The following is a 27,616-nucleotide window of genomic DNA, read 5'->3' as shown; positions in this document are numbered from 1 at the left end:
TGAGTCCCAGGGCTTTGATGAGGGAATGGAGGGGTAGGGAAAGGGATAAAGTCTGATGGATTGTCAGGCATAAATGGTCTTGATTTTGGTATCTATTCCCACTGAATTAGGAGGTGCCCAGGATCAATATCGACTGGGGATTGCTGATATCAATGTAAATCCAGGAAAAAAGTAAACAGACCACAAAAAGGACATGTTTTCTCATGGTTTTATTAATACAAGATATTCACTTTGAATGCACTTCTGAGATCTGTCTATTTAACCACAAAACAATTGAAGACTTACAACTAAATTATTCCCAGGGGCTTGTCTCGTTAAGATGTCATCACTGAGAAGAGAGTGTGGAGGAATGAGCAGACAAGGAGACCATCCCTGGGGCTGGGGAAGCAGGAGCTCAGAGTCACTGGTTCCAAGTGGAAAATGGACTGTGGGATGTTTCTGTGAGAGCCCCTAAAGGCTGTGCTGGTTTCAGGGGGAGTACAGTTAAATTTCTTCCCCATGGCAAGTGCAGGGCTGTGTTTTGGTTTGTGCTGAACACAGGGTTGATAATCACAGAATGACAGAATAGGATGAGTTGGAAGGGACCCACAAGGATCAGCCAGACCAACCCTTAGCCCTGCACAGGACCATCCCCAAGGGTCACACCATGATCCTGAAAGGATCATCCAAACACTTCTTGAGCTCTGTCAGACTCGGTGCTGTACCCACTGCCCTGGGGAGCCTGGTCAGTGCCCAACCACCCTCCGGGGAAAAACCTTTTTCTAAGATTCAACCTAAACCTCCCCTAACACAACTCCAGGTCATTCCCTCAGTCCTGTCCCTGCTCACCACAGAGCAGAGCTCAGGGCCTACCCCTCCTCTGCCCCTCCCCAGGAAGCTGGAACTGCAGTGAGGTCTCCCCTCAGTCTCCTCTTCTCCAGTTGAACACACCAAGTGCCCTCAGTGTCCTCCCACGGCTTCCCCCCAAGGCCCTTCCCCATCTTCCTTGCCCTCCTTTGGACACTCTCTAATGGCTCAATCTCTCCCTTCCATTGTGTCCCCCCAAACTGCCCCAATGGTGCAGGTGAGGCCGCCCCAGGGCAGAGCAGAGCGGGACAATCCCCTCCCTGGCCCGGCCGGCCATGCTGGGCCTGATGCCCCCAGGACAGGCTTGGCCCTCCTGGCTGCCAGGGCACTGCTGACTCAGGGCCAACTGGCCACCCACCAGCACCCCCAGGGCCCTTTCCCGGCCCTGCTTTCCAGCCTCTCCTTCCCAGTCTGTCCGTCCCTGCGGGGTTGCCCCATCCCAGGGCAGAATCCGGCACTTCCCCCTGTTGAAGTTCTCAGGGCTCCTAAAGAGCCGGGAGGTCACGGGATGTCAAAGAGCCCCACGGAGCTCAAGGGACCCTTGGGACACTGTGGGACGTCATGGGATCAAGAGACCTTTTGGAAGCTGTGGAACTCATGGAATCGAGGGGCCATTGTGACACTGCAGGGCCTTCTGGAGCCAAAGAGATCATTGTGACACTGTGGAACCTCATGGAATCAAGGGGCCATTGTGACATGTGGGGCCTCATGGACTCAGAGGAACCCTGTGGAATGTCATGGAATCCAGGGGCACCTGGGACACTGCAGGGTCTCATGTTCCAAAAGGAACCCTGGGACACTGTGGGATCTCATGGAACCAAGGTGCCATTGTGACACAGCATGGCTGCAGGGAATCAGGGCTCCAGAGTCAAAGTCCATGGCCTCATGGAAAAAATGAATCTTGAGGCACTGTGGAACCTCATGGAAACAAGGGGCCATTGTGACACTCCAGGACCTCATGGAACTAAAGGAAAACTGGGACACGGTGGATACTCTTCGAACTAAGGGACCATTTGACACGCGGGCCCTCATGAAATCACAGGAACCCAGAAACATTTTGGAACCTCAGAGAATCAAGGGCCAAGTCTGACCAGGCAGGGCCTCATGGAGCCATAGGAATCCAGGGACACTGGGGAACCTCATGGAACAGCGGGAACAATGAGACACTGCAGAGCCCTGTGACACTGAGCAACCACATGGAATCAAGTGGCCCTTGGGACACTGGAGGGCCTCGTGGAACAAAAATGCCCTTGGAGACTGTGGAACCTCACGGTGTCAAGGGTCCATTGTGACATGTCAGGGCCACACAGAACTGAAGGAAACCTGGAACACGGCAGAACCTCATGGAATCAAGGGGCCCTTATCACAGTGCAGACCCTTATGGAGCCAAAGGGACCCTGGGACACTGCGGAACCTCACGGAATCCAGGGGCACTTGTGAAACTTCAGGAACTCATGGAATCAAGAGTCCAGCGTGCCATGCAGTGCCTTAAGGAACCAAAGGAGCCTGAGACCTTTTTTGAGGATCCTATGGAATCAAGGGGTCATCGTTACACTGTAGAGCCTTATGGAGCAAAAGGGACCCTGGTAAACTGTGGAATGTCATGGAATCAAGGGGCACCTGGGACACTGGGGAGCCTCATGGAATCAAAGGGCCATTGTGACATGTAGGGCCTCATGGAACAAAAGAAATCCTGGGCTACTGCAGAAATACATGGAAGCAAGTGGCCACTGGGACATGAGGGGCCTCATGGAATCAGGGGAGCCCTGGGACACTGTGGAACCTCACAGAATCAAGAGGTCATTGTGACACTGCAGGGCCTCTTTGAACCAAACAGGCCTCGTGCTGGGCTGTCACAGGCCAGGGCAGGGGCAGCTGGAGAGCCCCTGGCCCAGCCATGAGTCACAGGCTGAGCCATCAGCTCCTGCTGAGAGAAGGGACCTCACAGGCCCTTCCCCAGCCACCATCCTGCTCTTGGCCTGTGCCCTCCAGGGCAGAAGTGACCTCACAGCCCCTTCACAGCCATCGGCTTCCTCCTGAAGGATGAGTTCCTGAGGCACAACTGACCCCTTGATACTGCACCCAACCATCCCCCTCCTTGTGGCTCAGTCAGTGATGGGACCACATACACATAAACTTGTTTCCTCCAATTTGTCCAGTAGATTTCCATGATTTCAGTCGAGGGATGTTCCTCACAGGAACTGCTGTGTTTGTCCTGGTGCATTTGATAGCTCTACTTCTGCCTCTCTGTCTATTGTCTCTTCAAAGAGCTCTCCAAGGAAAAGACTCCTTGAACTGTAGAACAACAGAGGCTGGCGGAGCCCCCTGAGCAGCACTGCCCTGGCTGTGGCTGGGCTGCAGTTCCCTTTGCCCAGAGCAGCCCCTGTCCTGCTGTGGTGGTGCTCGTGGCTGCAGCGCTGTTGGTCCCAGCCCAAGGCTTTGGCTGTCCCTGGGCAGTGCTGGCCCCGCAGGAAGCGTCTCTGCAACCACCCCCACCCAATGGGCTGGGCTGGGCAAGTGTTTCACAGGGGACATGGCTGGGACAGCTTGGGATAGTCCAGTCCATAGGGCATCATGCTCAGAATAAACTGAGAGAAGGTTCTTCTCTGCCCATCTCTGCAACCTGAAGGGCTGCAGAGTCCTCTGGGGTATCGGCCACTGCTCCAGCTTTGTGTCATCAATGAACTTCCTGAGGAAGCACTGAGCCCTCATCCAAGTCATTGAGGGACAAGTTAAACTCCACTGGGCCCAGTAGAGGACCGTGGGGGACACCACTGGTGACAGACCTCCAGCCAGACCCTGTGCCACTGATTAGGACCCTCTGGGATCTGCCCTTCATCTCCTTATCAGCTCTGCTTGTTTCCCTGACTGTTGGTGTGCACAGACTGGTCCTTGCCCCACACTGTCCTTGCAGACCAGCTGCACTCAGCTCTGCTGCCCTTCTGTGTTTCTCACACGGGTGGGTCCCCCACTCCAAGTCACAAGGCTCAGTCAAAGTCTGCTCCTCTCAAGCCCAGGATCTGCACTCTTCTCCTGCCCTTCCCCTTGGCAGGTGACACCTCCCATTCCAGGGTCACCACAGACAATGCTTTTCACACCCAGGCCAACTCTTCCTCTTGGAGAGAAGCAGAGGCAGATGAGCCTCCCTGTTGTCCACCAGCCTGGCAGCTGTGCTCTAAAGGCCTGTGTCCCAAGGGGTGTCTTGACCAAGACCCTGCAGAAACCTCTTGGACTCTTTGCATCCTGTCGTGGTGCCTTTCCAGTGATTCCAGGGTTAGCAAAGCCAACTTGAATGGGCTCTTTCTCTCACTCCACAATGTCACCCAAATAGTCTCTCCTCTGACCCTCACCTACAAAATTCACCCAATTTGTTCATCCCTTAGAGCAGCTCTGCAGGTCCAAGAAGCTCCTTCCCACTCAGGACACCTCTCTCCTGCTCTTTCTACCCTGTGTCTCCTTGACCTTCTCTCCCAACCCATCACAGCCCTGCAACCTGGGAACTGTCTCAGCAGGCCTGGGCTCTTATTGCCTGCAAGTGGAATGAAGAGAGACTTGGGGCTGCAGCTCCTCCTGCCTGTGCCCCACACGCAGGGCATTGGGGCCTGTCTGGCTGCAGCCCCTCAGCGGGGGCACCGGGGTAAGAACAGACGTGCAGAGGGGAAAGCTGCTCTGAAAGCCCCGAGAGCTGGGGTGTGCAGAGGCTTTGCTGACAGTGGCCTTGGGGGTGGACGTGCTGGGACTCAGGCCCAGGGGGAAAATCCCAGGCCTGATCCCTGAGGAGATCAGCACATGCTGCTGAAATGCTGGGGGAGAGAAGAGCCAGCAGAGGGAGGGAACAAGTGTGGACAGCCTGGGCTGATGGGATTTGGATTCGTGCCTGGCCCGGCCTTGGCTGGGCAGAGAAGGGACAGCCTTTGTGTCCCTGCAGGGCTGGGATTCACTCCCTGCCCCAAAGGCCCCCAGTGGGTCTGAGAAGCCCTGGGTGGTGCCTGTCCCACAACTGCTGGGAATGGGGACGGGGTCCCTGCACAGGCCCTGTGCTGTCCATGGCAGCTGCTGCACTTGTGCTGCAGAGCCCTGGCACCTCCCCTGGCACTACAGGCCCCTCTTTGGCTGTTCAGTCCAGGCTCAGCTGCCCTGAATCAGGTTCAGCAGTGAAGGGATGTCCAGGAGACAACTGCCATTGTACTCTGAGGACATGTAGAAAATACCCTGATACAGAACAGGAGAGAGACCTCTCTCCCTGTGCCACCTGACTCCATTTGGTCACCTGAGCACCTCTATGGGCTGCCCTGGACAGAAGGAACAGTGGCAGGTTCCCCTGTCCTACATGTGGGCACCTTCTGCCACTGAAGTTGGCCAAAGCAATGTCCCAGCAGCTCCAAGAAGATCCCACAGCTGCTGCCCTGTCCCTAGGAACTGCTCCACTGGAGCCTGCAGTTCCCAGCAGGAATCTCAGTCACCTCTGGCCCCCCAGAAGGAACCAGGGCTTTGTGTCCCAGCAGGTCACTCCTGGCTTTGGTCTTCCTTCATTGCCATGGGAGCTGGGACAAGGAGTCACCTGCAGGGGCCTGTTTTGGGCCCACTAAAGTGGGGCAGGAGGAATCCCAGCCCATGGGGGTTGTGGAGGGAGCTGAGTGTCCTTCTGGCCCCAGGTCTGCAGAGCCACAAGGAGACACCTCTGTTGACTCAGCTGAGTCCCTTCCCTCAGTGCAGGTGAAGGAGATCCCTCCTGGGCACTGTCTGGGTTTCCTGTCTAATGATGGGACATGAAAAGGGGACTCTTGGACTTAACTCTGTGTCTGTTTGGAGAAATGACCCTGCTGAAAGAAGTGTCTGTGCCCAGCTGAGAGAAGGATCATCATTATTTCCTTCAGCTGTGTGCCAGCAGGTTCCCCTGGAGCCCCAGGGACAGCTGGAGGGAGCCCAGAGGGGCAGAGAAAGGGCTGCCTGGGGCTGTTGCTGTGCTGCTGAGCTGGGCCAGGCTCCTGGCACACAGGGAGCTCCTGGTAACCAAGAAGAGCTTCAAAGAGACAGCTCTGCCCAGGAGCAGCTCCTCTGCACAGCCCAGCAGGGCTGAGGGCACTGCCTGCAGCACCCAGGGCACAGGAGAGAAGGGAGAGAGAGGAGAGGCAGCCTGGGCTGGGAGGTGACTGAGTTCTCACTGCTGGAGAAACCTTCCCAGGATTTGAATGAAGAATTCTCTCGCTGTAGGAAAGTTCAGCTTCCCTTCCTGGAGGCATCTCCTAAAGCTGCCACATCCCACAGCTTCCAGGATCTTTCAGGAGGACTCTCCCAGTTGCTGCAGTGCAGGGGAAGTGGCCACATGGCAGAGCAGGGCAGGAGCTGCAGGCAGCAAGGGCAGAGAGGAGAAGGGAGCAGGAGGTTCAAGGGATCCTGGGGTGGGAGGACAGGGCAGAGCTGCTCAGGGCAGGAACCTTGCCAGCCCTTTGCCACGGTCAGGCTGTGGCTGCAGAGCAGTGCAGGTGAGTTCCTGCAAGTGCCTCTGCCAGCTGCCAAATGGCAGCAGTGGCAGGAGCTGTCAGGATGGCTCTGCTGGATTTGCTGGGGTGCAGCAGGAGAAGCTGCTGCAGAGCAGGACTTGCTGCTGCCCCATCAGAGGCCCAGGGCCAGAAGGTTCCCTGTGCCAGGGCTGGCTGTGGGGTGGGAAGGTGGGGGTGCAGCCAGGGGTGCCCAGGGCTGTGGTGCAGAGCAGGGTCCTGCCCCCAGGGCTCTGTGTGCTGGGGCAGGGACTCTGCTGCCTGCCAGGGTCAGCTCTCAGCCCGGCCAAGGAGCTGCCACGGCCCTGCAGCAGCCAGAGCCCAGGCAAGGACAAGGTCCTGATTTCCAGCTGTCTCTCTGTGTGTCCCTCCTCCCTTGGCAGCAGCACTGTGGCATTTCACTGCCATCCCCTGCTGCCTGGGCTCTCCTTGTTCTCACCATTGGGTTTTCTGAGCCAGTGTGGGGTTTGGGGGTGGCAGATTCCTGTCCAGGCACAAAACCTTTGGGTGCTGTGGGGATGTTCCTATGGGAGCCAAGTGCCCAAGTGCCCTCCAGGCAACTTCAGGCTATTCAGCTGTTTGCCTGGGTGTCCTGCAGGGCTGCAGGTGCCCTCCAAAAGGGCACAGCTCTGCCATAGGATCTCTGTGCTGCACAGGATCCCCATGGAGAAAACTCCTCAGTGCTAAATCCATGGAAATGCTCTGGGCAGCCGTACTTGAGAGCTGCAATGATCCCTGTGCGTGGCAGTCTGGGAGCAGAGAGATGAGGTCCTACTCAGGCATCCTGAGGAAGGCAAGGATTCTGTCAGTCTGCTCTTTGAACTGGGATTCCTCTGCTCCCAGAAGTCCCTTCTTTCTTTTTGAAGGGAATTCTTAAGGGTGATCCCCCTTCAGTTCCAAGCTGCCAACCAGGGGCAGCTGTGAACAGGAAAGAGGGCCAGCTCTTGTCTCTGCACCAAGAGACCATCCCTTTGCCTCTCAGGACTCACAGGATTTCACCTGGAGCACATTGGAAATGTCAGAGATTTCAACCATCCAAACTCATTCCTGGCAAGAGGAACTGGAACAAAATCAAGTCCCCCCAATCCCCTCCCTCTGTTCTGCACTTGGGCAAACTGCGACCAGCAGTTCTGGAAACACTTTGGTACATCACAAGTGCATTTAACTGGAGGTCACCCTGTGCTCCAAGTTGCCTCTCACAGCACAGCAAGAAGGATTCCTCGGGAGCCCATTCCAGGGTCCCTGCTCTCAGTGCCCCCTTCAGCCAGCAAAACCCAGAGCTCGGGGAGAGGGATGCAGAGAGATCTTCCTGAAAAGGGGCCCTGAATGTTGAATTGCTATGAGACATGCAAGATGTTTTGCTAATTGAGTCTGGCCTAATTCAGTTCTGCCTTTTTTCTCCTAAACAGAAAACAATAACCTGAGGCAGCAAATGTCCAACAGCAGCTCCATGCCCCAGTTCCTCCTGCTGGCATTTGCAGACAGGAGGGAGCTGCAGCTCCTGCACTTCTGGCTCTTCCTGGCCATCTCCCTGGCTGCCCTCCTGGCCAACGGCCTCATCCTCAGCGCCGTAGCCTGGGACCACCACCTGCACACCCCCATGGGCTTCTTCCTGCTCAACCTCTCCCTCACAGACCTGGGCTGCATCTGCACCACTGTCCCCAAAGCCATGCACAATTCCCTCCAGAACACCACAACCATCTCCTACACGGGATGTGCTGCACAGCTCTTTTTCTTTTTCTTCTTCATCTCAGCAGAGCTTTGTCTCCTCACCATCATGTGCTACGACCGCTACGTTGCCATCTGCAAACCCCTGCACTACGGGACCCTCCTGGGCAGCAGAGCTTGTGCCCACATGGCAGCAGCTGCCTGGGCCACTGGCTTTCTCACTGCTCTGCTGCACACAGCCAATACATTTTCCCTGCCCCTGGGCCAGGGCAATGCCCTGGGCCAGTTCTTCTGTGAAATCCCACACATCCTCAAGCTCTCCTGCTCACACTCAGGCCCCCTTAGGGAAATTGGGCTCATTGGGGTTAGTGCCTGTTTAGCACTTGTTTTTTTCATTTTCATTGTGTTCTCCTATGTGCAGATCTTCAGGGCTGTGCTGAGGATCCCCTCTCAGCAGGGAAGCACAAAGCCTTTTCCACGTGCCTCCCTCACCTGGCTGTGGTCTCCTTGTTTATCAGCACCTCATTCTTTGCCTACCTGAAGCCCCCCTCCATCTCCTCCCCATCCCTGGATCTGATTGTGTCAGTTCTGTACTCAGTGGTGTCTCCGACACTGAACCCCCTCATCTACGGCCTGAGGAACCAGGAGCTCAAGGATGCCCTGAGGAAACTCATAACTGGCTGTTTTTCAGAAACAATAAACTTTCTTCTGCATGTACCTCATTATTATGTACCTCATTAAAGGCCAATCCTTTTATGGACTTCATTAAAGGCCCAGCATATCTTCTCTATTTTTTACTCCTGGTAGGGATGTTATTTTTGTGAGAATTTGTTCACACAAAAAAATCTTTAAATATATATATATGAAAGTATATATATTTATATATATGTAAACACCATTTTCAATTCAGTGTTTGCCTTTCTAGCCTGGCCCACAGGCTGTACAAATTGGGAATTGTACTCACTGTGTGCTTAAACCAAATAAAGAACTCTGCATTGACTTGTTTGCCTGACATCTTTCCTCTCTGACTTCTCTGCAGCTGCAGGGTCGGTGCCTCTGTGCAGAGCTGGGCCAGAAAAGAGTCCCAGCAGAGCAGCAGTGCCAGGGAGCAGCAGCCCTTCTCCTCCATGGCCTCCTCTCCCTTCCCTTCCACACTGTCCTGCAGAGCCCTGTGTTGTTGGAGGCCTCAGAGCTCTGGCAGTCGGTGCCAGTCCTGCTGCAGGACTGTCCAGGGACTGCAGGCAGGGACAGCCACGGGCACTGCTGGCACAGAGCTGACCTCTGCAGCAGCACTGCCATCCTGCAGGTGCATCTCCTCAGGCCAGGGCCTCAAAGCTTCAATCTGCTTTCCACTTTGCTCTCCAGGATGTGCCCAACACAACGCCCTGCAGAGGAAAACAGCAGTGACCAGCACAAGGGGGGGAGTGCTCAGGGTGGGGGCACCCAGCAGTACCCTGGCACAGCCAGCGCCGCTCCCAGCACTGGCCTCTCACCCCAGGCCATTGGGCTTGTTCTTCCCTCCAAGGAGGGACATCAAATGACCAGCTCAGGAGTCCCTGTTTGCCCTGCATGGACAAGACATGCCCATGTGTCACGGCTTGGGGCTGGGGGGTGGAAGGCTTAGACAAAGTTGATGGCAGAAGCCGTCTCGTTGAGCTACGAGGGGCAGAAAGGACCCCCTTGCTTTCCAAATTCCTTCTCAGAGAGGAACCTGACTCTGGCTGGATCCAATCTCAGGCTCACATTTTGGTTTACACTGAGTGAAATTATAGAGGTGTGATTCAATCACTTTGTCCTGCAGGTTTTAGTGATGGCAAATCAGAAATATTTCTATAAAATGAGTTATTTATTATGACAAATGAACAGATAATTGATCAGACAAGTGATCAGATGATGTACCTGAAACAGAATTATTTACTGCACAGTATAAAAGCCAAAAACTCCTAGCAGTATTGTGTAAGAAACAACAGTGCAGTCTATCAAAATCATTCTATTAAAGCAATTGGATCAAAGCCAGCAAAAAGAAACAATCCTGAAGCAGACATTGAGGTAACTCACCCCACAACAACAGGGGGTAGTTCTCTCTCTTTCACTTTACCCCTGGGCAGTGACCATGAAGAGCTGTCCCTGCTTCATGGCAGAAGCTCCACACACTTCAAGGAAGTCTGGGGAAGAATCTGTTACATGAAAGTTGGACAGGGTTTTTATAGTTATAAAAGGTTTGACTGTTGGACATATTTGCAGACCAGGGAGCAGCTTCTCTGTCAAATCCTGCTTCAGAAAGCAGGATGTGTGTTTGAAGTTTCAGGAAGCATTTTGGGTTTAGCATAATTCAACAATAAAAACAGCACCTTGACACCAGCAGTAACTCAGCACAGAGAGCTTGCATTGTTTGCATTCTCTGACCATTGTTTAGGTATTATCAGAGCAGAGCATCCTGCCAGAAATGGCCCCTTGATTCCATGAGGTCCCAAAAACTCTCAGGGTTCCTTTGGTTCCATGAGGCCTCTCAGTGTCACAACAGATCCTTGGTTCCATGAGGCTCTGGAGTGCCACAATGATGATTTCATGAGTTTCCACTGTGTCCCAGGATTCCTTTAGTTCCCTGCAGTATCACAATGGACCCTTGATTCCTTGAGGTTCCACAGTGTCTCTTGGATCCTTTGGTTCCTCAAGGCTCTGCAATGTCACAGTGGCTCCTTGATTCCATGATGTTCCAAAATATCCCAGGGTTCCCTTGGCTCCAGGAGGCTCCCCAGTGTCCCACTGGCCCCTTGATTACAGGAGGCCCTGCAGTGTCAGAAGTCCAACCCTCTGCAATAAGCAGGAACATCCACAACTAGATCAGGTTGCTCAGAGCCCTGCCCAACCTGCCCTTGAATGTTTCCAGGGATGAGGCATCACCTCTCTGGGTACCTGTGTCAGTGTTTCACCGCTCTCACTGTAAAAAATTCTTGGTTATATCGACTTCAAATCTGCCTTTTTTTAGTTCAAAACTATTTGTCCAATCGCAGCCATGTCCAGGCTCTACAAAAAGTCTGCCCCCATCTTTCTTAGAAGCCTCTGTGGTGGTGCATCCTCCCCCCATGCTCCTCAGGCCTGGTCATGATCTCAGGAGCTCCTGACAAGCCTTGACCAAACCAGCTGAGCAATGAAGAACCCCTGGACTGTACCAGGGTGTGGGGAAGTGTCCCTGGACAGGACCAGGGTGTGGGGAAGTGTCTCTGGACTGGACCGGGTGGTCCTGTATAATACAGGTGGGAACAATCCAGAGTGGAAGAGCTGGGGAACACAGGATAATCAGACATCCCATGAAAGCCTTGGAACATTCCCTGCCTGAACCATGACCCAAATGGAACAGTTTGGACACAATTCCCAAATAGTTTGGAAACTCCAGTCATTCCTGACACCAGGATGGCAATTCAGCAGATAACTAAAGCCAGTCCCCTTGTGAGCCCACACCCAGCAGGGCTGAGGGAGGCCCTGGCAGCTCCCCAGCACCTCCCTCTCAGTGGGACACCTCTGGCAGCCTCTCCCAGCTCGGGAACCCTCCAGTTTGCAACACTCCAAAGACCATCACTGATGCCCAGGACAATTCTGATCCCCCTCAACAAACACTCCTCCAACTGGGACCCTTGTCTGGTGGGAAACACAAAGGGATTTGGGGGAGTGTTTCCCTGACAACAAGGAGAATTTCAGAGAAGGACCTTTCCATACCCAGCTCTTGATGTGTCCACACATCTCTGCCTGGGTGTGGGTGTGAATTGACTGTGGGGTGAAGGTTCTTATTGTGAATCTATAATTCGGTCACTGTTAAAATTGTAGCAAATGCTATTGAATTACTTGATAACTGTTCAACTGGTCAATGATTAAATGCTACTAATCTCTTTTGACCCCTTATCTTTGGATCCAAATCCTTTGCACCCTGACCCTCTTGCATCCCAAGGCTCTGGGTAAATCATTCCCTTTAAAAAAAAAAAAGTAGATTTTGTGACGTCCACTTTAAAATCTTCCTCCTTAGCTAAACTTCAAAACAACTCTAATTAGTTGTTGATGTCTTGAAGACATGAAGACAATGAAAGGAAGGGAAATAATTTGTTTTTCAGTGTTTTAATGGGTCCCACAGTGTGTTTGGAGTTGCATCAGCTGTCAGTCCAAGATGGGCCATGTCAGAACTGGGGAGGTTGGGGGGTGAGGAGCAAGGTCGATCCTACAGGGTCAGTGTGGATCTCCTGAGGAGAAACTCAGCATCAAGATCACTTGGAGAACACCTCTATCACCTCTCCTCTGAACTAAAAAATATCCATCCTTGAATTAAAAAAAAAAAAAAAAGCACCAACTTTGAAGACTTGTTTTGAAATTGCCTTGAAGACAATTAAAGGAAGACAAAGAGATCATGAGGGATTGCTGGATTTTAATGAGCCCCACGGGGTGTTTGCAGCCCAGCCAATGATCCTGAGGTACTGAGAGAAGATTGAAGAAGCTGCTCAAGAAGTCAGAAGCCAAACTGCAAGTGCCTTGAAGCATTGCTGGGCCCCACTGAGGGCAGGCACTGCCAAAGCCTCCCCAGGGACTCCTTGGAGCAGCTCCTTGGAGGCCAGGAGTGCAGGCAGACAAAGGCTCTGGGCAGGCCCCTGCAATGCTGAGCAAAGCCTGCCTTGGTTTTGTGGAGCACAAAGGCCAAGGCCTGAGCCTCAGGCCCTGGTCCAGCAGATCCTGTCCCTCCCGGCTGGCTCAGGGCTGTTTGGGGGGCACTGGGATGGGAGGGGGAGGAACAACAAAGGCCCAAACTGGGCAACCCCTGCCAGGCTCCTGAGGGAGGGGCGAGGCAGAAACCAAGTGCAGAACCTGCCAGGAAAGTGGCTTGTGGTGGCCTGAGTGGCAGAGGCAGCTGCCAGAGGCAAGGGGACAAAGGCCTGGGTGCCTTTGGGCCTTGCAGCCCTGCCAGAGCCCTTGGCCATCTCTCCTGCAGGCTGTCCTGGCCTGGCCCTGCTGCTGCTCTGGCCTTGCAGGCTGCACACACCCCTCCTGCTTTCCCACCCCCTCCCAGCAGCATTTCCAGACCCTCCCGGATGTCTCTGCACCAGCTCTGGCTGTTCCCTGGAACACAAAGCCAGGCCATCACCCTCTTAGTGACCTCTGGCTCCATAAGGTTCCCCTTTGAGTAACATTCCTTTTTCCCCACCTTCAGTCTGAACCTTCCAAGCTGCACTTTAGGGGGTTCTTTTTCTTTCCAGCACCAAGAAAAGCTCCAACCTGTCAGATCTCCTCTAGACTCTCTCCAGTTCTTCCCCATTCCTCCACAATGGGGAACTTCACACCCAGATAGACCAGTCCAGATGTGGTGACACCAGGGTTGAGTCCAGGGAGATGACAACTCCCTTGTCTGGGTGGCCACATGCCCCCCAAGGCAGCCCCATGTGCATTTGGCCTTATTAACTTGGATCCTGAGCCCCTGTGCCACAGGACATCCCTCCCACAGCCCAGGCCCTTCTCCTGGGGGTCACTGCAGAGCTGAGCACATACAGGTCACCTCCCATTCCTCTGCCAACCCCCTGGGCCTGCTCTGGGCCCTGCAGGTCCTTACCCTGCTCCCAAGGGCTGTGGGGGTGGTTAATGGGCAGGGCTTGGGGTTTAGAGCTCAGAGTTGGCATTAGACAGAAGTTTAGGGAGGTTTGTTGTTCTGCTGGCAGTGTCTGGTTCATGATTAGGGTTTTGGGCTGGGTCAGGATTAAAGTTTGGCTTTTCATACTGGTAATGCAGATTTGGGAATGGAGTGGACATTAGAGGACAAGAGTCTGGAGTTCTGGGTTTGGGTTTTTTCTGGCTTGGAGTTAGAGCAGTGGATTCCTTCCAATGGGAGGGGCAGCACTTTTGGATCGTGTTGGGGCTTGAGGTTACAAAGTACCTAAAGGTCCATCAGGAGTGTTTACACAGTCAGTGTTTCAGCACCCTCAGCATTCCCAGAGCCTAGCTTTACCTCATCAAAATCTTTCCTATCTGTTGGCCAAGTCCCTCTTTCCTTCTCCAATTCTTTTCCTCCCAACCTCCTCAGAACTTTCTTCAGGATGGGCTCAGCTTTGTGATGGTGCTGTGCAACCTCCCGGAATCAAGGAGCCACTGTGAAACTGCAGAACCTCATGGAATTACAGGGCCATTGTGACCCTGGGGAAAGCCATGGAATCAAGAGGCCACTGGGACACTGCAGGGCCCCATGGAGCCAAAGGAACCCAGGGCCAGTGAGCAACCTGATGACAAAAAGGGGCTGTTGTGACACTGCAGAAATGGAATCTGGAGGCCATTGTGACACTGCAGGGCCTCTTGGAAACAAAGGAACCCTGGGCCACAGTGGAATTTCATGGAATCAAGGGACCACTGTGACACTGTGGAACCTCATGGAACATAAGGAATCCAGGGACACTGTGGAACTTCATGGAAACAAGGAGCAGTTGTAACACTCCAGGGCTTTACAGCAGCCCCCGAGCTGGCGGGGCTGCTCTGCAGAGCACGGGGGCTGTGGGGCCCGGGGCCATGGAGGACTCTGTGGGGCTGTGCTTCTCCAGTTGGGAGGCAGAGCCAGCTGATGGTGCTCCCTACCACTGATCACCTCCCACAGACACTCCTGTGTGGCCATGGAGGGGGCTCAGAGGGGCCCTGCCTTGTTCCAGAGCTGGGACATGGCTTTGGGGGCTGCCCTGGCTCCTCCTATGGAAGTTCACTGAGGGGAGATGAGTCACTCCCCAGGCTCCTTTCCCTGTTCCTGCTGTGTGCCCTGTGCTCTCACGGATTACAGCAGACACGTGGTACTTTATGTCTTGGTGACTCCAGCCCGGGCAGGATTCTGCTGTCCTTGAGCCCAGCTCTGTCCCTGCCCGGGGTCACAGCACTGACACCAAGCAGAACAGTGACCAACCAGCCAGAGCACTCAGGGACCTTACCCAAAGGCACAGAAGGGGAGTGTTGAATTGGGGAGGATCAAGTGCTGCTGCTCCCTTGCAGTGCTGCTGTTCTGGTCCCCTTTTCCCCAACCCCCCTGCACACAGGCACTGCCTTGACATTTTACAAAGGCCTCTGAAGAACCATATCAACAACACCAGGTTTCCACTGTGTCATTCATTTGTTTTAATATACAGAGAGAGTTTCTCATTTACAGAATGGAAGAGTAAAATTCAGGAGGAAGACAGGGAATTAGAAGTGCAATCCAGAACAAAATTTTATTCTGCACTACATAATAAAAAGTAAAAATACTGAAGAAAACATTCTTAGCTCCTCCAAAATCCTGAGAAGAGAGGGTTGGCTTTTAGAAATTAATGTTAAGAATTAGAAGGAAACAGGCAGCTTTTTGCTTCTGAAAAGCATCCAGTCAGTGTTTTCCTTATGGCATCTTTGAGCTCCTGGTTCCTGAGGCTGTAGATGAGGGGATTCAGTGCTGGAGGCACCACTGAGTACAGAACTGACACAATCAGATCTAAGGATGGGGAGGAGATGGAGGGGGGCTTCAGGCTGGAAAATGTGCCAGTGCTGAGTAACAGGGAGAGCACAGCCAGGTGAGGGAGGCACGTGGAAAAGGCTTTGTGCCGTCCCTGCTGAGAGGGGATCCTCAGCACAGCCCTGAAGATCTGCACATAGGAGAAAACTATGAAAACAAAACAACCAAACAGTAAACAGGCATTAACCACAATGAGCCCAATTTCCCTGAGGTAGCCTGAGTGTGAACAGGAGAGCTTGAGGATGTGTGGGAGTTCACAGAAGAACTGGCCCAGGGCATTGCCCTGGCACAGGGGCAGGGAAAATGTACTGGCTGTGTGCAGCAGAGAATAGAGAAAGCCAGTGGCCCAGGCAGCTGCTGCCATGTGGGCACAAGCTCTGCTGCCCAGGAGGGTCCCGTAGTGCAGGGGTTTGCAGATGGCAACGTAGCGGTCGTAGCACATGATGGTGAGGAGGAAATACTCTGTTCCAAGGAAGAAGAACAGCAGAAAGACCTGGGCAACACATCCCGTGTAGGAGATGGTTGTGGTGTTCTGGAGGGAATTGTGCATGGCTTTGGGGACAGTGGTGCAGATGCAGCCCAGGTCTGTGAGGGAGAGGTTGAGCAGGAAGAAGCCCATGGGGGTGTGCAGGTGGTGGTCCCAGGCTACGGCACTGAGGATGAGGCCGTTGGCCAGGAGGGTAGCCAGGGAGATGGCCAGGAAGAGCCAGAAGTGCAGGAGCTGCAGCTCCCTCCTGTCTGCAAATGCCAGCAGGAGGAACTGGGGCATGGAGCTGCTGTTGGGCATTTGCTCCTTCCCCAGGGTATTTTGATCTGTTGAGGAGGAAAAGTCACTGCTGAGTTAGACCAGGCTTCTGCAGCCAAACATTACCCGTCTCAGCCACCCCACTCTCAGGTTCTCTCTCCTCACTCAGACCTCCCTGCAGCTCCCTCCCCTGAGCTCTGGTTTTTGCTGGCTGAGGGGACCATGGGAAGCAGGAACTCTGTGATGGGCTCCCAAGGACTCCTTCTTATTCTGCTGGGAGAAGGAATTTGGAAAGCAGGGTGATCTCAAATTAAATATATTCGTGATACATCCAAGAGCTTCTGAGCTTTGCTCTTTGCAATTTGCCCAAATGAAGGACTGAGCTGAGGGAATTCTTTGTATTTGTTCACCCACTTGCACCTGCCACAGTTAGGAGTGGTTGTGGAGGTTTGAAATCCCTGACATTTCCATTGCACTGCAGGCCAAGTCTTATGGGTTCTGAGGGGCACAGGGATGGTCTCTTAGTGCAGAGAGAAGAGCTGCTCTGCCCATCAGTCCTGGGCTCAGCTGCCCTGTGCTGGCAGCTTGGAGCTGGAGGAGCATCACACTCAACTGTTCCCCTACAGAGAAACTGCCCAGATATCCAGGAATGCATGTCCAAAGAACAGACTGACACATTCCTCCACTTTTCATCTCTCCCCTCCCAGAGTGAGACACAAAATGCTCCTTGCAGCTGCCCAGAGCATTTCCATGGATTTAGCACTGAGGAGTTTTCTCCATGGGGATCTTGTGCAGCACAGAGATCCTATGGCAGAGATACTGCAGGGCAATGCACAGCCCAGCCCCCGTGGGCCTGAGGGCACAGGCTCTGCTTAGGCTGGGAAAGGAGCCCAGGCAGGAGCTGCTCAGGGAAGGGGTCTGTGCCACAGGGACAGCAGGGAGGGGCCCCCATCCCCCTGCCCAGCCCTTGTGGCAGCAGCTGCCTGTCCCTGCCTGCCTGTCTCTGGGTGAGGAGCTGTTCCTGCCAGCAGCCCCTCCCTGTGTCCAGCTCAGCTCCCTGCCAGTGCTGCCAGAGCCATCCCCAGCCCAGTGCCCAGGGGCAGCTCTGCCTGGGCAGGGGCTGCAGAGCAGATCCCAGACAGCCTGCGGTGGCTGGGAAGGGGGAGGTGTTCTGGGGGGATGTGCTTCCTGAGAAGGGTCCCTGGAAATGGAGGAGGTGGAGCTGAAGATGTGAGGAGCCCTGACCCTGCAGCTGAAGGGCCCTGCCCAGCCCTGCCATCCCTGCCCTGCCCTGAGGGGTCACTCCTTCCACCCACCCCTTCTCCCTGCAGGGCCGTGGCAGCTCCTTGGCCGGGCTGAGAGCTGACCCTGGCAGGCAGCAGAGTCCCTGCCCCAGCACACAGAGCCCTGGGGGCAGGACCCTGCTCTGCACCACAGCCCTGGGCACCCCTGGCTGCACCCCCACCTTCCCAGCCCACAGCCAGCCCTGGCACAGGGAACCTTCTTGCCCCGGGCCTCTGATGGGGCAGCAGCAAGTCCTGCTCTGCAGCAGCTTCTCCTGCTGCACCCCAGCAAATCCAGCAGAGCCATCCTGACAGCTCCTGCCACTGCTGCCATTTGGCAGCTGGGAGAGGTACTTGCAGGAACTCACCTGCACTGCTCTGCAGCCACAGCCTGACCGTGGCAAAGGGCTGGCAAGGTTCCTGCCCTGAGCAGCTCTGCCCTGTCCTCCCACCCCAGGATCCCTTGAACCTCCTGCTCCCTTCTCCTCTCTGCCCTTGCTACCTGCAGCTCCTGCCCTGCTCTGCCATGTGGCCACTTCCCCTGCACTGCAGCAACTGGGAGAGTCCTGCTGAAAGATCCTGGAAGCTGTGGGATGTGGCAGCTTTAGAAGATGCCTCCAGGAAGGGAAGTTGAACTTTCCTACAGCCAGAGAATTCTTCATTCAAATCCTGCGAAGGTTTCTCCAGCAGTGAGAACTCAGTCACCTCCCAGCCCAGGCTGCCTCTCCTCTCTCTCCCTTCTCTCCTGTGTCCTGGGTGCTGCAGGCAGTGCCCTCAGCCCTGCTGGGCTGTGCAGAGGAGCTGCTCCTGGGCAGAGCTGTCTCTTTGAAGCTCTTCTTGGTTACCAGGAGCTCCCTGTGTGCCAGGAGCCCGGCCCAGCTCAGCAGCACAGCAACAGCCCCAGGCAGCCCTTTCTCTGCCCCTCTGGGCTCCCTCCAGCTGTCCCTGGGGCTCCAGGGGAACCTGCTGGCACACAGCTGAAGGAAATAATGATGTTCCTTCTCTCAGCTGGGCACAGACACTTCTTTCAGCAGGGTCATTTCTCCAAACAGACACAGAGTTAAGTCCAAGAGTCCCCTTTTCCTGTCCCATCATTAGACAGGAAACCCAGACAGTGCCCAGGAGGGATCTCCTTCACCTGCACTGAGGGAAGGGACTCAGCTGAGTCAACAGAGCTGTCTCCTTGTGGCTCTGCAGACCTGGGGCCAGAAGGACACTCAGCTCCCTCCACAACCCTCATGGGCTGGGATTCCTCCTGCCCCACTTCAGTGGGCCCAAAACAGGCCCCTGCAGGTGACTCCTTGTCCCAGCTCCCATGGCAATGAAGGAAGACCAAAGCCAGGAGTGACCTGCTGGGACACAAAGCCCTGGTTCCTTCTGGGGGGCCAGAGGTGACTGAGATTCCTGCTGGGAACTGCAGGATCCAATGGAGCAGTTCCTAGGGACAGGGCAACAGCTGTGGGATCTTCTTGGTGCTGCTGGGACATTGCTTTGGCCAACTTCAGTGGCAGAAGGTGCCCACATGTAGGACAGGGGAACCTGTCACTGTTCCTTCTGTCCAGGGCAGCCCCTAGAGGTGCTCAGGTGACCAAATGGAGTCAGGTGGCACAGGGAGAGAGGTCTCTCTCCTGTTCTTTATCAGGGTATTTTCTCCATGTCCTCAGAGTACAATGGCAGTTGTCTCCTGGACATCCCTTCACTGCTGAACCTGATTCAGGGCAGCTGAGCCTGGACTGAACAACCAAAGAGGGGCCTGTAGTGCCAGGGGAGGTGCCAGGGCTCTGCAGCACAAGTGCAGCAGCTGCCATGGGCAGCACAGGGCCTGTGCAGGGACCCCGTCCCCATTCCCAGCAGTTGTGGGACAGGCACCACCCAGGGCTTCTCAGACCCATTGGGGGCCTTTGGGGCAGGGAGTGAATCCCAGCCCTGCAGGGACACAAAGGCTGTCCCTTCTCTGCCCAGCCAAGGCCGGGCCAGGCACGAGTCCAAATCCCATCAGCCCAGGCTGTCCACACTTGTTCCCTCCCTCTGCTGGCTCTTCTCTCCCCCAGCATTTCAGCAGCATGTGCTGATCTCCTCAGGGATCAGGCCTGGGATTTTCCCCCTGGGCCTGAGTCCCAGCACGTCCACCCCCAAGGCCATTGTCAGCAAAGCCTCTGCACACCCCAGCTCTCGGGGCTTTCAGAGCAGCTTTCCCCACTGCAAGTCTTTTCTTACCCCGGTGCCCCCGCTGAGGGGCTGCAGCCAGACAGGCCCCAATGCCCTGCGTGTGGGGCACAGGCAGGAGGAGCTGCAGCCCCAAGTCTCTCTTCATTCCACTTGCAGGCAATAAGAGCCCAGGCCTGCTGAGACAGTTCCCAGGTTGCAGGGCTGTGATGGGTTGGGAGAGAAGGCACCACGACAGGATGCAAAGAGTCCAAGAGGTTTGTGCAGGGTCTTGGTCAAGACCCCCCTTGGGACACAGGCCTTTAGAGCACAGCTGCCAGGCTGGTGGACAACAGGGAGGCTCATTTGCATCTACTCCTCTTCAAGAGGAAGAGTTGGGCCTGGGTGTGAAAAGCAGTGCCAGCCTTGGCTGTGGTGACCCTGGAATGGGAGGTGTCACCTGCCAAGGGGAAGGGCAGGAGAAGAGTGCAGATCCTGGGCTTGAGAGGAGCAGACTTTGGCTGTGTCTTGTGACTTGGAGTGGGGGACCCACCCGTGTGAGAAACACAGAAGGGCAGCAGAGCTGAGTGCAGCTGGTCTGCAAGGACAGTGTGGGGCAAGGACCAGTCTGTGCACACCAACAGTCAGGGAAACAAGCAGAGCTGATAAGGAGATGAAGGGCAGATCCCAGAGGGTCCTAATCAGTGGCACAGGGTCTGGCTGGAGGTCTGTCACCAGTGGTGTCCCCCACGGTCCTCTACTGGGCCCAGTGGAGTTTAACTTGTCCCTCAGTGACTTGGATGAGGGGTCAGTGCTTCCTCAGGAAGTTCATTGATGACACAAAGCTGGAGCAGTGGCTGATACCCCAGAGGACTCTGCAGCCCTTCAGGTTGCAGAGATGGGCAGAGAAGAACCTCCTCTCAGTTTATTCTGAGCATGATGCCCTATGGACTGGACTATCCCAAGCTGTCCCAGCCATGTCCCCTGTGAAACACTTGCCCAGCCCAGCCCATTGGGTGGGGGTGGTTGCAGAGACGCTTCCTGCGGGGCCAGCACTGCCCAGGGACAGCCAAAGCCTTGGGCTGGGACCAACAGCGCTGCAGCCACGAGCACCACCACAGCAGGACAGGGGCTGCTCTGGGCAAAGGGAACTGCAGCCCAGCCACAGCCAGGGCAGTGCTGCTCAGGGGGCTCTGCCAGCCTCTGTTGTTCTACAATTCAAGGAGTCTTTTCCTTGGAGAGCTCTTTGAAGAGACAATAGACAGAGAGGCAGAAGTAGAGCTATCAAATGCACCAGGACAAACACAGCAGTTCCTGTGAGGAACATCCCTCGACTGAAATCATGGAAATCTACTGGACAAATCGGAGGAAACAAGTTTATGTGTGTGTGGTCCCATCACTGACTGAGCCACAAGGAGGGGGATGGTTGGGTACAGTATCCAGGGGTCAGTTGTGCCTCAGGAACTCATCCTCCAGGAGGAAGCCGATGGCTGTGAAGGGGCTGTGAGGTCACTTCTGCCCTGGAGGGCACAGGCCAAGAGCAGGAAGGTGTCTGGGGAAGGGCCTGTGAGGTCCCTTCTCTCAGCAGGAGCTGATGGCTCAGCCTGTGACTCATGGCTGGGCCAGGGGCTCTCCAGCTGCCCCTGCCCTGGCCTGTGACAGCCCAGCACGAGGCCCGTTTGGGTCAAAGAGGCCCTGCAGTGTCACAATGACCTCTTGATTCCATGAGGTTCCACAGTGTCCCAGGGCTCCCCTGATTCCATGAGGCCCCTCATGTCCCAGTGGCCACTTGCTTCCATGTGTTTCTGCAGTTGCCCAGGATTCCTTTTGTTCCATGAGGCCCCACATGTCACAATGGCCCCTTGATTCCATGAGGTTCCACAGTGTCACAATGATCTCTTTGGCTCCAGAAGGCCCTGCAGTGTCACAATGGCCCCTCAATTCCATGAGTTCCTGTGTTTGGACGGAGTTGGGATGATGTTTTTGGTCTGTGTTTGGCCTTAGCCACCTGCAGAGGTTTATAGTTCTCCCTGCCAAGTTCACTGATAAAACAGTGAATTTGGCCTTGGGGGGAGAACTTCTGTATAAACTGTTTTAATTGGTCTTTTGTGATTGGTCAATGGCTCGTCAAGGGCATTTGGAGGTGTTGCTGGTGTATTTTGGTGCTGAAAAAAATCTCCGGAGCAGTTAATTAGGGGTGAGATAAGAAAGGGTTTATTTGCCAAGGCTAAGATGGTACACGACACACGCAGGCTGTGCCTGAGAGGTTACATTTTATAATATCATCTGTCCAATCCCAGATGTGCCCACCTTTTGGCCTCTCCTCTGGACCGCCCCAGGTCCACCCCCTGAGAAATGGGTCTGGGGGCTTTTACTTCATCATCTTCACCATCTTCAGAGCACAAAGGGTACATAGTTACCTAATTTCTGACCGTATTCTGTGGTTTAGGCCCTGATATGCTGTAATACCAACTGTCTAGGCCTTGCCTTGACAGAAGACTAAACATCCTACTGTATTCAGGGGTAGGATTGATATGGGAAGCATAGAATGGGGTAAGAGGGTTAGGGAACGTGTAAACAAGGGAAAGGAACAAGGGACAAGGGGGGGGGGAGGAAGGTTACTGCTTTTAAAACTTACTTATCAAACTTAAAAGTATTACAAATTTTAGAAAAATAAAAAAAAATATTAGAGGCTTTATTACTGGTTAGGGTGGGTAAGACTCTCTTATAGGTGACACCTGGGAGAGTAGGGTGCCGAGCCTTCTTTCTAGGGCCTTTTGTTCACTTTTTCCTCCTCCCTAATCCTTTTTCCTTAGGCCCCTGTTTTTTTTTCCTTTTCCCTGTTTGCCACCTTTCATAAGAAATAGTGACTTTGTTAACTAGCAACAGTGTTTAGTTTTCCACCTTCCAGAATCTCTCTAACCTTTTTTTCCCCTGATACAGTAACCCCTTCCCCGTTACAGTTCCACAGCTTCCAAAAGGTCTCTTGATCCCATGAGGTTCCACAGTGTCCCAAGGGTCCCTTGAGCTCCGTGGGGCTCTTTGACATCCCGTGACCTCCCGGCTCTTTAGGAGCCCTGAGAACTTCAACAGGGGGAAGTGCCGGATTCTGCCCTGGGATGGGGCAACCCCGCAGGGACGGACAGACTGGGAAGGAGAGGCTGGAAAGCAGGGCCGGGAAAGGGCCCTGGGGGTGCTGGTGGGTGGCCAGTTGGCCCTGAGTCAGCAGTGCCCTGGCAGCCAGGAGGGCCAAGCCTGTCCTGGGGGCATCAGGCCCAGCATGGCCGGCCGGGCCAGGGAGGGGATTGTCCTGCTCTGCTCTGCCCTGGGGCGGCCTCACCTGCACCATTGGGGCAGTTTGGGGGGACACAATGGAAGGGAGAGATTGAGCCATTGGAGAGTGTCCCAAGGAGGGCAAAGAAGATGGGGAAGGGCCTTGGGGGGAAGGCGTGGGAGGACACTGAGGGCACTTGGTGTGTTCAGCTGGAGAAGAGGAGACTGAGGGGAGACCTCACTGCAGGTCCAACTTCCTGGGGAGGGGCAGAGGAGGGGCAGGCCCTGAGCTCTGCTCTGGGGGGACCAGGGACAGGACTGAGGGAATGACCTGGAGTTGTGTCATGGCAGGGTTAGGTTGGATCTTAGAAAAAAGTTCTTTCCCCAGAGGGTGGTTGGGCACTGACCAGGCTCCCCAGGGCAGTGGGCACAGCACCGAGGCTGACAGAGCTCAAGAAATGTTTGGATCATCCTCTCAGGGTCATGGTGTGACCCTTGGGGATGGTCCTGTGCAGGGCTAAGGGTTGGACTGGCTGATCCTTGTGGGTCCCTTTCAGCTCATCCTATTCTGTGATTCTGTGATTATCAACCCTGTGTTCAGCACAAACCAAAACACAGCCCTGCACTTGCCGTGGGGAAGAAATTTAACTGTACTCCCCCTGAAACCAGCACAGCCTTTAGGGGCTCTCACAGAAACATCCCACAGTCCATTTTCCACTTGGAACCAGTGACTGAGCTCCTGCTTCCCCAGCCCCAGGGATGGTCTCCTTGTCTGCTCATTCCTCCACACTCTCTTCTCAGTGATGGCATCTTAACTAGACAGGCCCCTGGGAATAATTTAGTTGTAAGTCTTCAATTGTTTTGTGGTTAATTAGACAGATCTCAGAAGTGCATCCAAAGTGAACATATTGCATTAATATAACCATGAGAAAACATGTCCTTTTTTGTGACCTATTGTGCTGGTTTAAAAGTTAACCAGCAGGGGGAATGAACCCAACTCAAAGGAGAGATTATAAGTCAGAATAACAATTTATTAAAATAATACAGTAAGTACAATAATACAAACAAACAATTGGTCTCAACCCACAAAAACCCAAATGTATAACCCAGTACCCTGGGGCCTGAACAAAGTGGTGTTCCTTGGGCCCTGTTTGAGTCCAAAGTAAAGGGAGAGGGGAAGAACCTGCTGGTGGGAGAGCTGCTGCAGTCTGGCCAGAACTGGTGATCGCAGTCCAGTGGTGGTCTAAGTCTGGTTGAGAGCGATGAGATGCAGCCGTCCTCTGGATCCCACGAGTGGGTTGAAAAATGTTCCAAAACTCCAGAATTATATATCCTCCAGTTCAGGCAGGAATGCTTGGTACTCTCCTCAGGGCGGGGAGTTCACAAAGGGTGTGAGGACAGAAACATCCTTCTATCTCACAGGCCTCTTAACACCTAGTTTATAGCCTGAGGAGTCAGGCTCTATGGGCAGAGGGTGCGAATAGTCTATTGACAACAATAGTCTAGTTTCTGGGAAATGACATGGAAGGCTATAGAATACAGTTTTGGGTTACACCCACCATGATGAACTGATCTCAGCTGTCCTAACTAGGACATTATCCACCCCTTATTCTATGCCATCCATGTCATGCCCAAATTAACCCCCTTTAAAAACTATATCCCTTTAAAACTATATACATCTATCTATCTATCTATCTATATATATATATACAATGAAACATTACAGACCATTCTCACTCAAAATTAGGTCCCCTTGTGGTACACAACGTGTCTCCCCATCTTTTTGCATTACCCACCAGGTGGAACCAGGTCCCTGAGCAAAAACAATCCCTCGGATGGGTTTGCCTTTGCTTGAGGTGAGACTAATCCAAACAGTCTTCCCTAACATTCCTCTCATATGTACCACGGGGACTTTATCTCCATCTACAGTATGCAAAAGTTCTGATTGGGCAGGGCCAGCTCGATTGATGGAACCTCGGGTGTTGACCAACCAGGTGGCCTTTGCTAAGTGCAGCTCCCAGTGTTTGAGAGTCTCCCCACACAGTGCCTTCAGAGTGGTTTTCAGCAGTCCATTGCACCGCTCAACTTTCCCAGCAGCTGGTGCATGGTAGGGGATATGATACACCCACTCAATGCCGTGCTCTTTGGCCCAGGTGTCTACGAGGCCATTCTTGAAATGGGTCCCATTATCGGACTCAATTCTCTCCGGGGTGCCGTGTCGCCACAGGACTTGTTTTTCAAGGCCCAGGATGGTATTCCGGGCAGTGGCATGAGGCACTGGGTATGTCTCCAACCATCCAGTGCTTCCTTCTACCATGGTCAGTACGTAGTGCTTGCCTTGGCGGGTTTTGGGGAGCGTGATGTAGTCAACTTGCCAGGCTTCCCCATACCTGTACTTTGACCACCGTCCACCATACCATAGAGGCTTCACCCGCTTGGCCTGCTTGATGGCAGCACATGTCTCACAGTCATGGATGACCTGTGAGACAATGTCCTTGGTTAAGTCCACCCCTCGGTCACGAGCCCATCTGTATGTTGCATCTCTCCCCTGGTGACCGGAGGCGTCATGGGCCCATCGAGCCAGAAATAATTCTCCTTTGTGCTGCCAATCCAGATCTACCTGAGAGACTTTAATCCTGGCAGCTCGGTCCGCCTGCTCGTTGTTACAATGCTCCTCATTAGCCCGTTTCTTGCCTACATGAGCGTCTACGTGACGGACCTTCACACTCAGCTTCTCTACCCGGCCAGCGATGTCCTGCCACATCTCCGCCGCCCAGATGGGTTTCCCTTGGCGCTGCCAGTTGGCCTTTTTCCATCGCTCCAGCCATCCCCACAGAGCATTGGCCACCATCCATGAGTCAGTGTAGAGATAGAGTCTTGGCCACTTCTCTCGTTCAGCTATATCCAAAGCCAACTGAACGGCTTTAAGCTCTGCAAACTGACTTGACCCACCTTGTCCTTCGGTCGCTTCTGCAACTCGCCGTGTGGGACTCCATACAGCTGCCTTCCATTTTCGGTTTGTCCCTACAATGCGGCAGGAGCCATCCGTGAAGAGCACATATCGCCTTTCATCTGCGGGTAGCTTGTCATATGGTGGGGCCTCCTCAGCCCGTGTCACCTTCTCCTCCTCTTCTTCAGAGGATAGTCCGAAACTCTCACCTTCGGGCCAATTGGTGATAATTTCCAGAATCCCAGGGCGATTAGGATTCCCTATCCGGGTTCGCTGCGTGATCAGAGCCATCCACTTCATGTGGCATCGGTGGCATGATGTGTGGAAGGAACTCTTCCCTTGAACATCCAGCCCAGCACTGGTAGTCGGGGTGCCAGGAGGAGCTGCGCTTCGGTGCCGATCACTTCTGAGGCAGCTCGAACTCCTTCATAGGCAGCCAGGATCTCTTTCTCAGTTGGTGTATAGCTGGCTCCAGATCCTTTGTATCCCCGACTCCAGAATCCTAGCGGTCGTCCTCGGGTCTCCCCAGGCACTTTCTGCCAGAGGCTCCAAGAAGGACCATTCTCCCCGGCTGCGGTGTAGAGCACGTTCTTCACGTCCTGTCCTGTCCTTACTGGCCCAAGGGCTACCGCATGGGCAATCTCCTGTTTAATTTGTTCAAAGGCTTGTTGTTGTTCGGGGCCCCACTGGAAATCATTTTTCTTCCGTGTCACAAGGTAGAGAGGGCTTACAATCTGACTATACTCGGGGATATGCATCCTCCAAAAGCCCACAGCGCCTAGGAAAGCCTGTGTTTCCTTCTTGCTGGTTGGTGGGGACATGGCTGCTATTTTGTTAATCACCTCCATTGGAATTAGGCGGCGTCCATCTTGCCACTTCACTCCTAGGAACTGAATTTCCTGAGCAGGTCCCTTGACCTTACTCCGTTTAATGGCAAAACCGGCTCTTAGGAGAATCTGGATTATCTTCTCTCCTTTCTCGAAGACTTCGCCCGCTGTGTTCCCCCATACAATGATGTCATCAATGTACTGTAGGTGCTCTGGAGCCTCACCCTTTTCCAGTGCAGTCTGGATCAGTCCATGGCAAATGCTGGGACTGTGTTTCCACCCCTGAGGCAGTCGATTCCAGGTGTACTGCACACCTCTCCAAGTGAAAGCAAATTGTGGTCTGCACTCCGCTGCCAAAGGAATGGAGAAAAAGGCATTGGCTATGTCAATGGTGGCATACCACTTGGCTTCCTTGGACTCCAGCTCATACTGGAGCTCCAGCATGTCCGGCACAGCAGCACTCAGGGGTGGTGTGACTTCATTGAGTCCACGGTAATCCACCGTCAGCCTCCACTCTCCGCTGGACTTACGCACTGGCCATATAGGGCTATTAAAGGGTGAGCGAGTCTTGCTGACCACCCCCTGGGTCTCCAGTTCGCGGATCATCTTATGTATAGGGGTCACAGAGTCTCGGTCGGTGCGGTATTGCCGACGGTGCACTGTTGCTGTGGCTATCGGTACCAATTGTTCTTCAACCTTCAGCAGTCCCACAGCAGAGGGGTCCTCTGAGAGACCAGGCAAGGTGTTCAACTGTCTAATTTCCTCCGTCTCCACAGCAGCTATGCCAAAAGCCCACCGAAGTCCTTTTGGGTCTTTGAAATACCCACTCCTCAGGTAATCTATGCCAAGGATACACGGGGCCTCTGGACCAGTCACGATGGGGTGTCTG

At 54.1% G+C, this 27,616-nt stretch overlaps 2 protein-coding genes across 2 annotated transcripts in view; both read right to left on the bottom strand.

Annotated features, from left to right (window-relative positions):
- The window catches only part of LOC127464677 (spermatogenesis-associated protein 16-like), an 80,643-nt gene extending 53,329 nt beyond the window's left edge, over positions 1 to 27,314 (bottom strand). Inside the window, exon 1 of the mRNA XM_051775146.1 lies at positions 27,307 to 27,314. The gene's annotated coding sequence lies outside the window, so the exon portion shown is untranslated. The remainder of the gene's footprint in view (positions 1 to 27,306) is intronic.
- Positions 15,293 to 16,291, bottom strand: LOC127464671 (olfactory receptor 14C36-like). The gene has a single exon (XM_051775108.1). It carries the CDS (start codon positions 16,289 to 16,291, stop codon positions 15,329 to 15,331), a length of 963 nt encoding a protein of 320 aa, XP_051631068.1. The 3' UTR covers positions 15,293 to 15,328.
- Positions 27,315 to 27,616: the final 302 nt, after the last annotated feature.

This window comes from Manacus candei, unplaced genomic scaffold (genome assembly GCF_025592945.1).
Source record: "Manacus candei isolate 608988 ecotype Guabito, Panama unplaced genomic scaffold, ASM2559294v1 h1tg000256l, whole genome shotgun sequence".
In the NCBI taxonomy this organism is placed as follows: domain Eukaryota; kingdom Metazoa; phylum Chordata; class Aves; order Passeriformes; family Pipridae; genus Manacus; species Manacus candei.
Note: the sequence above shows the minus strand (reverse complement) of the source record. Positions and strands in the feature narration are given on the sequence as shown.

Coding starts and splice junctions, on each gene's coding strand:
- LOC127464671 (XM_051775108.1), bottom strand. CDS start 16,291: ATGCCCAACAGCAGCTCCATGCCCCAGTTCCTCCTGCTGGCATTTGCA.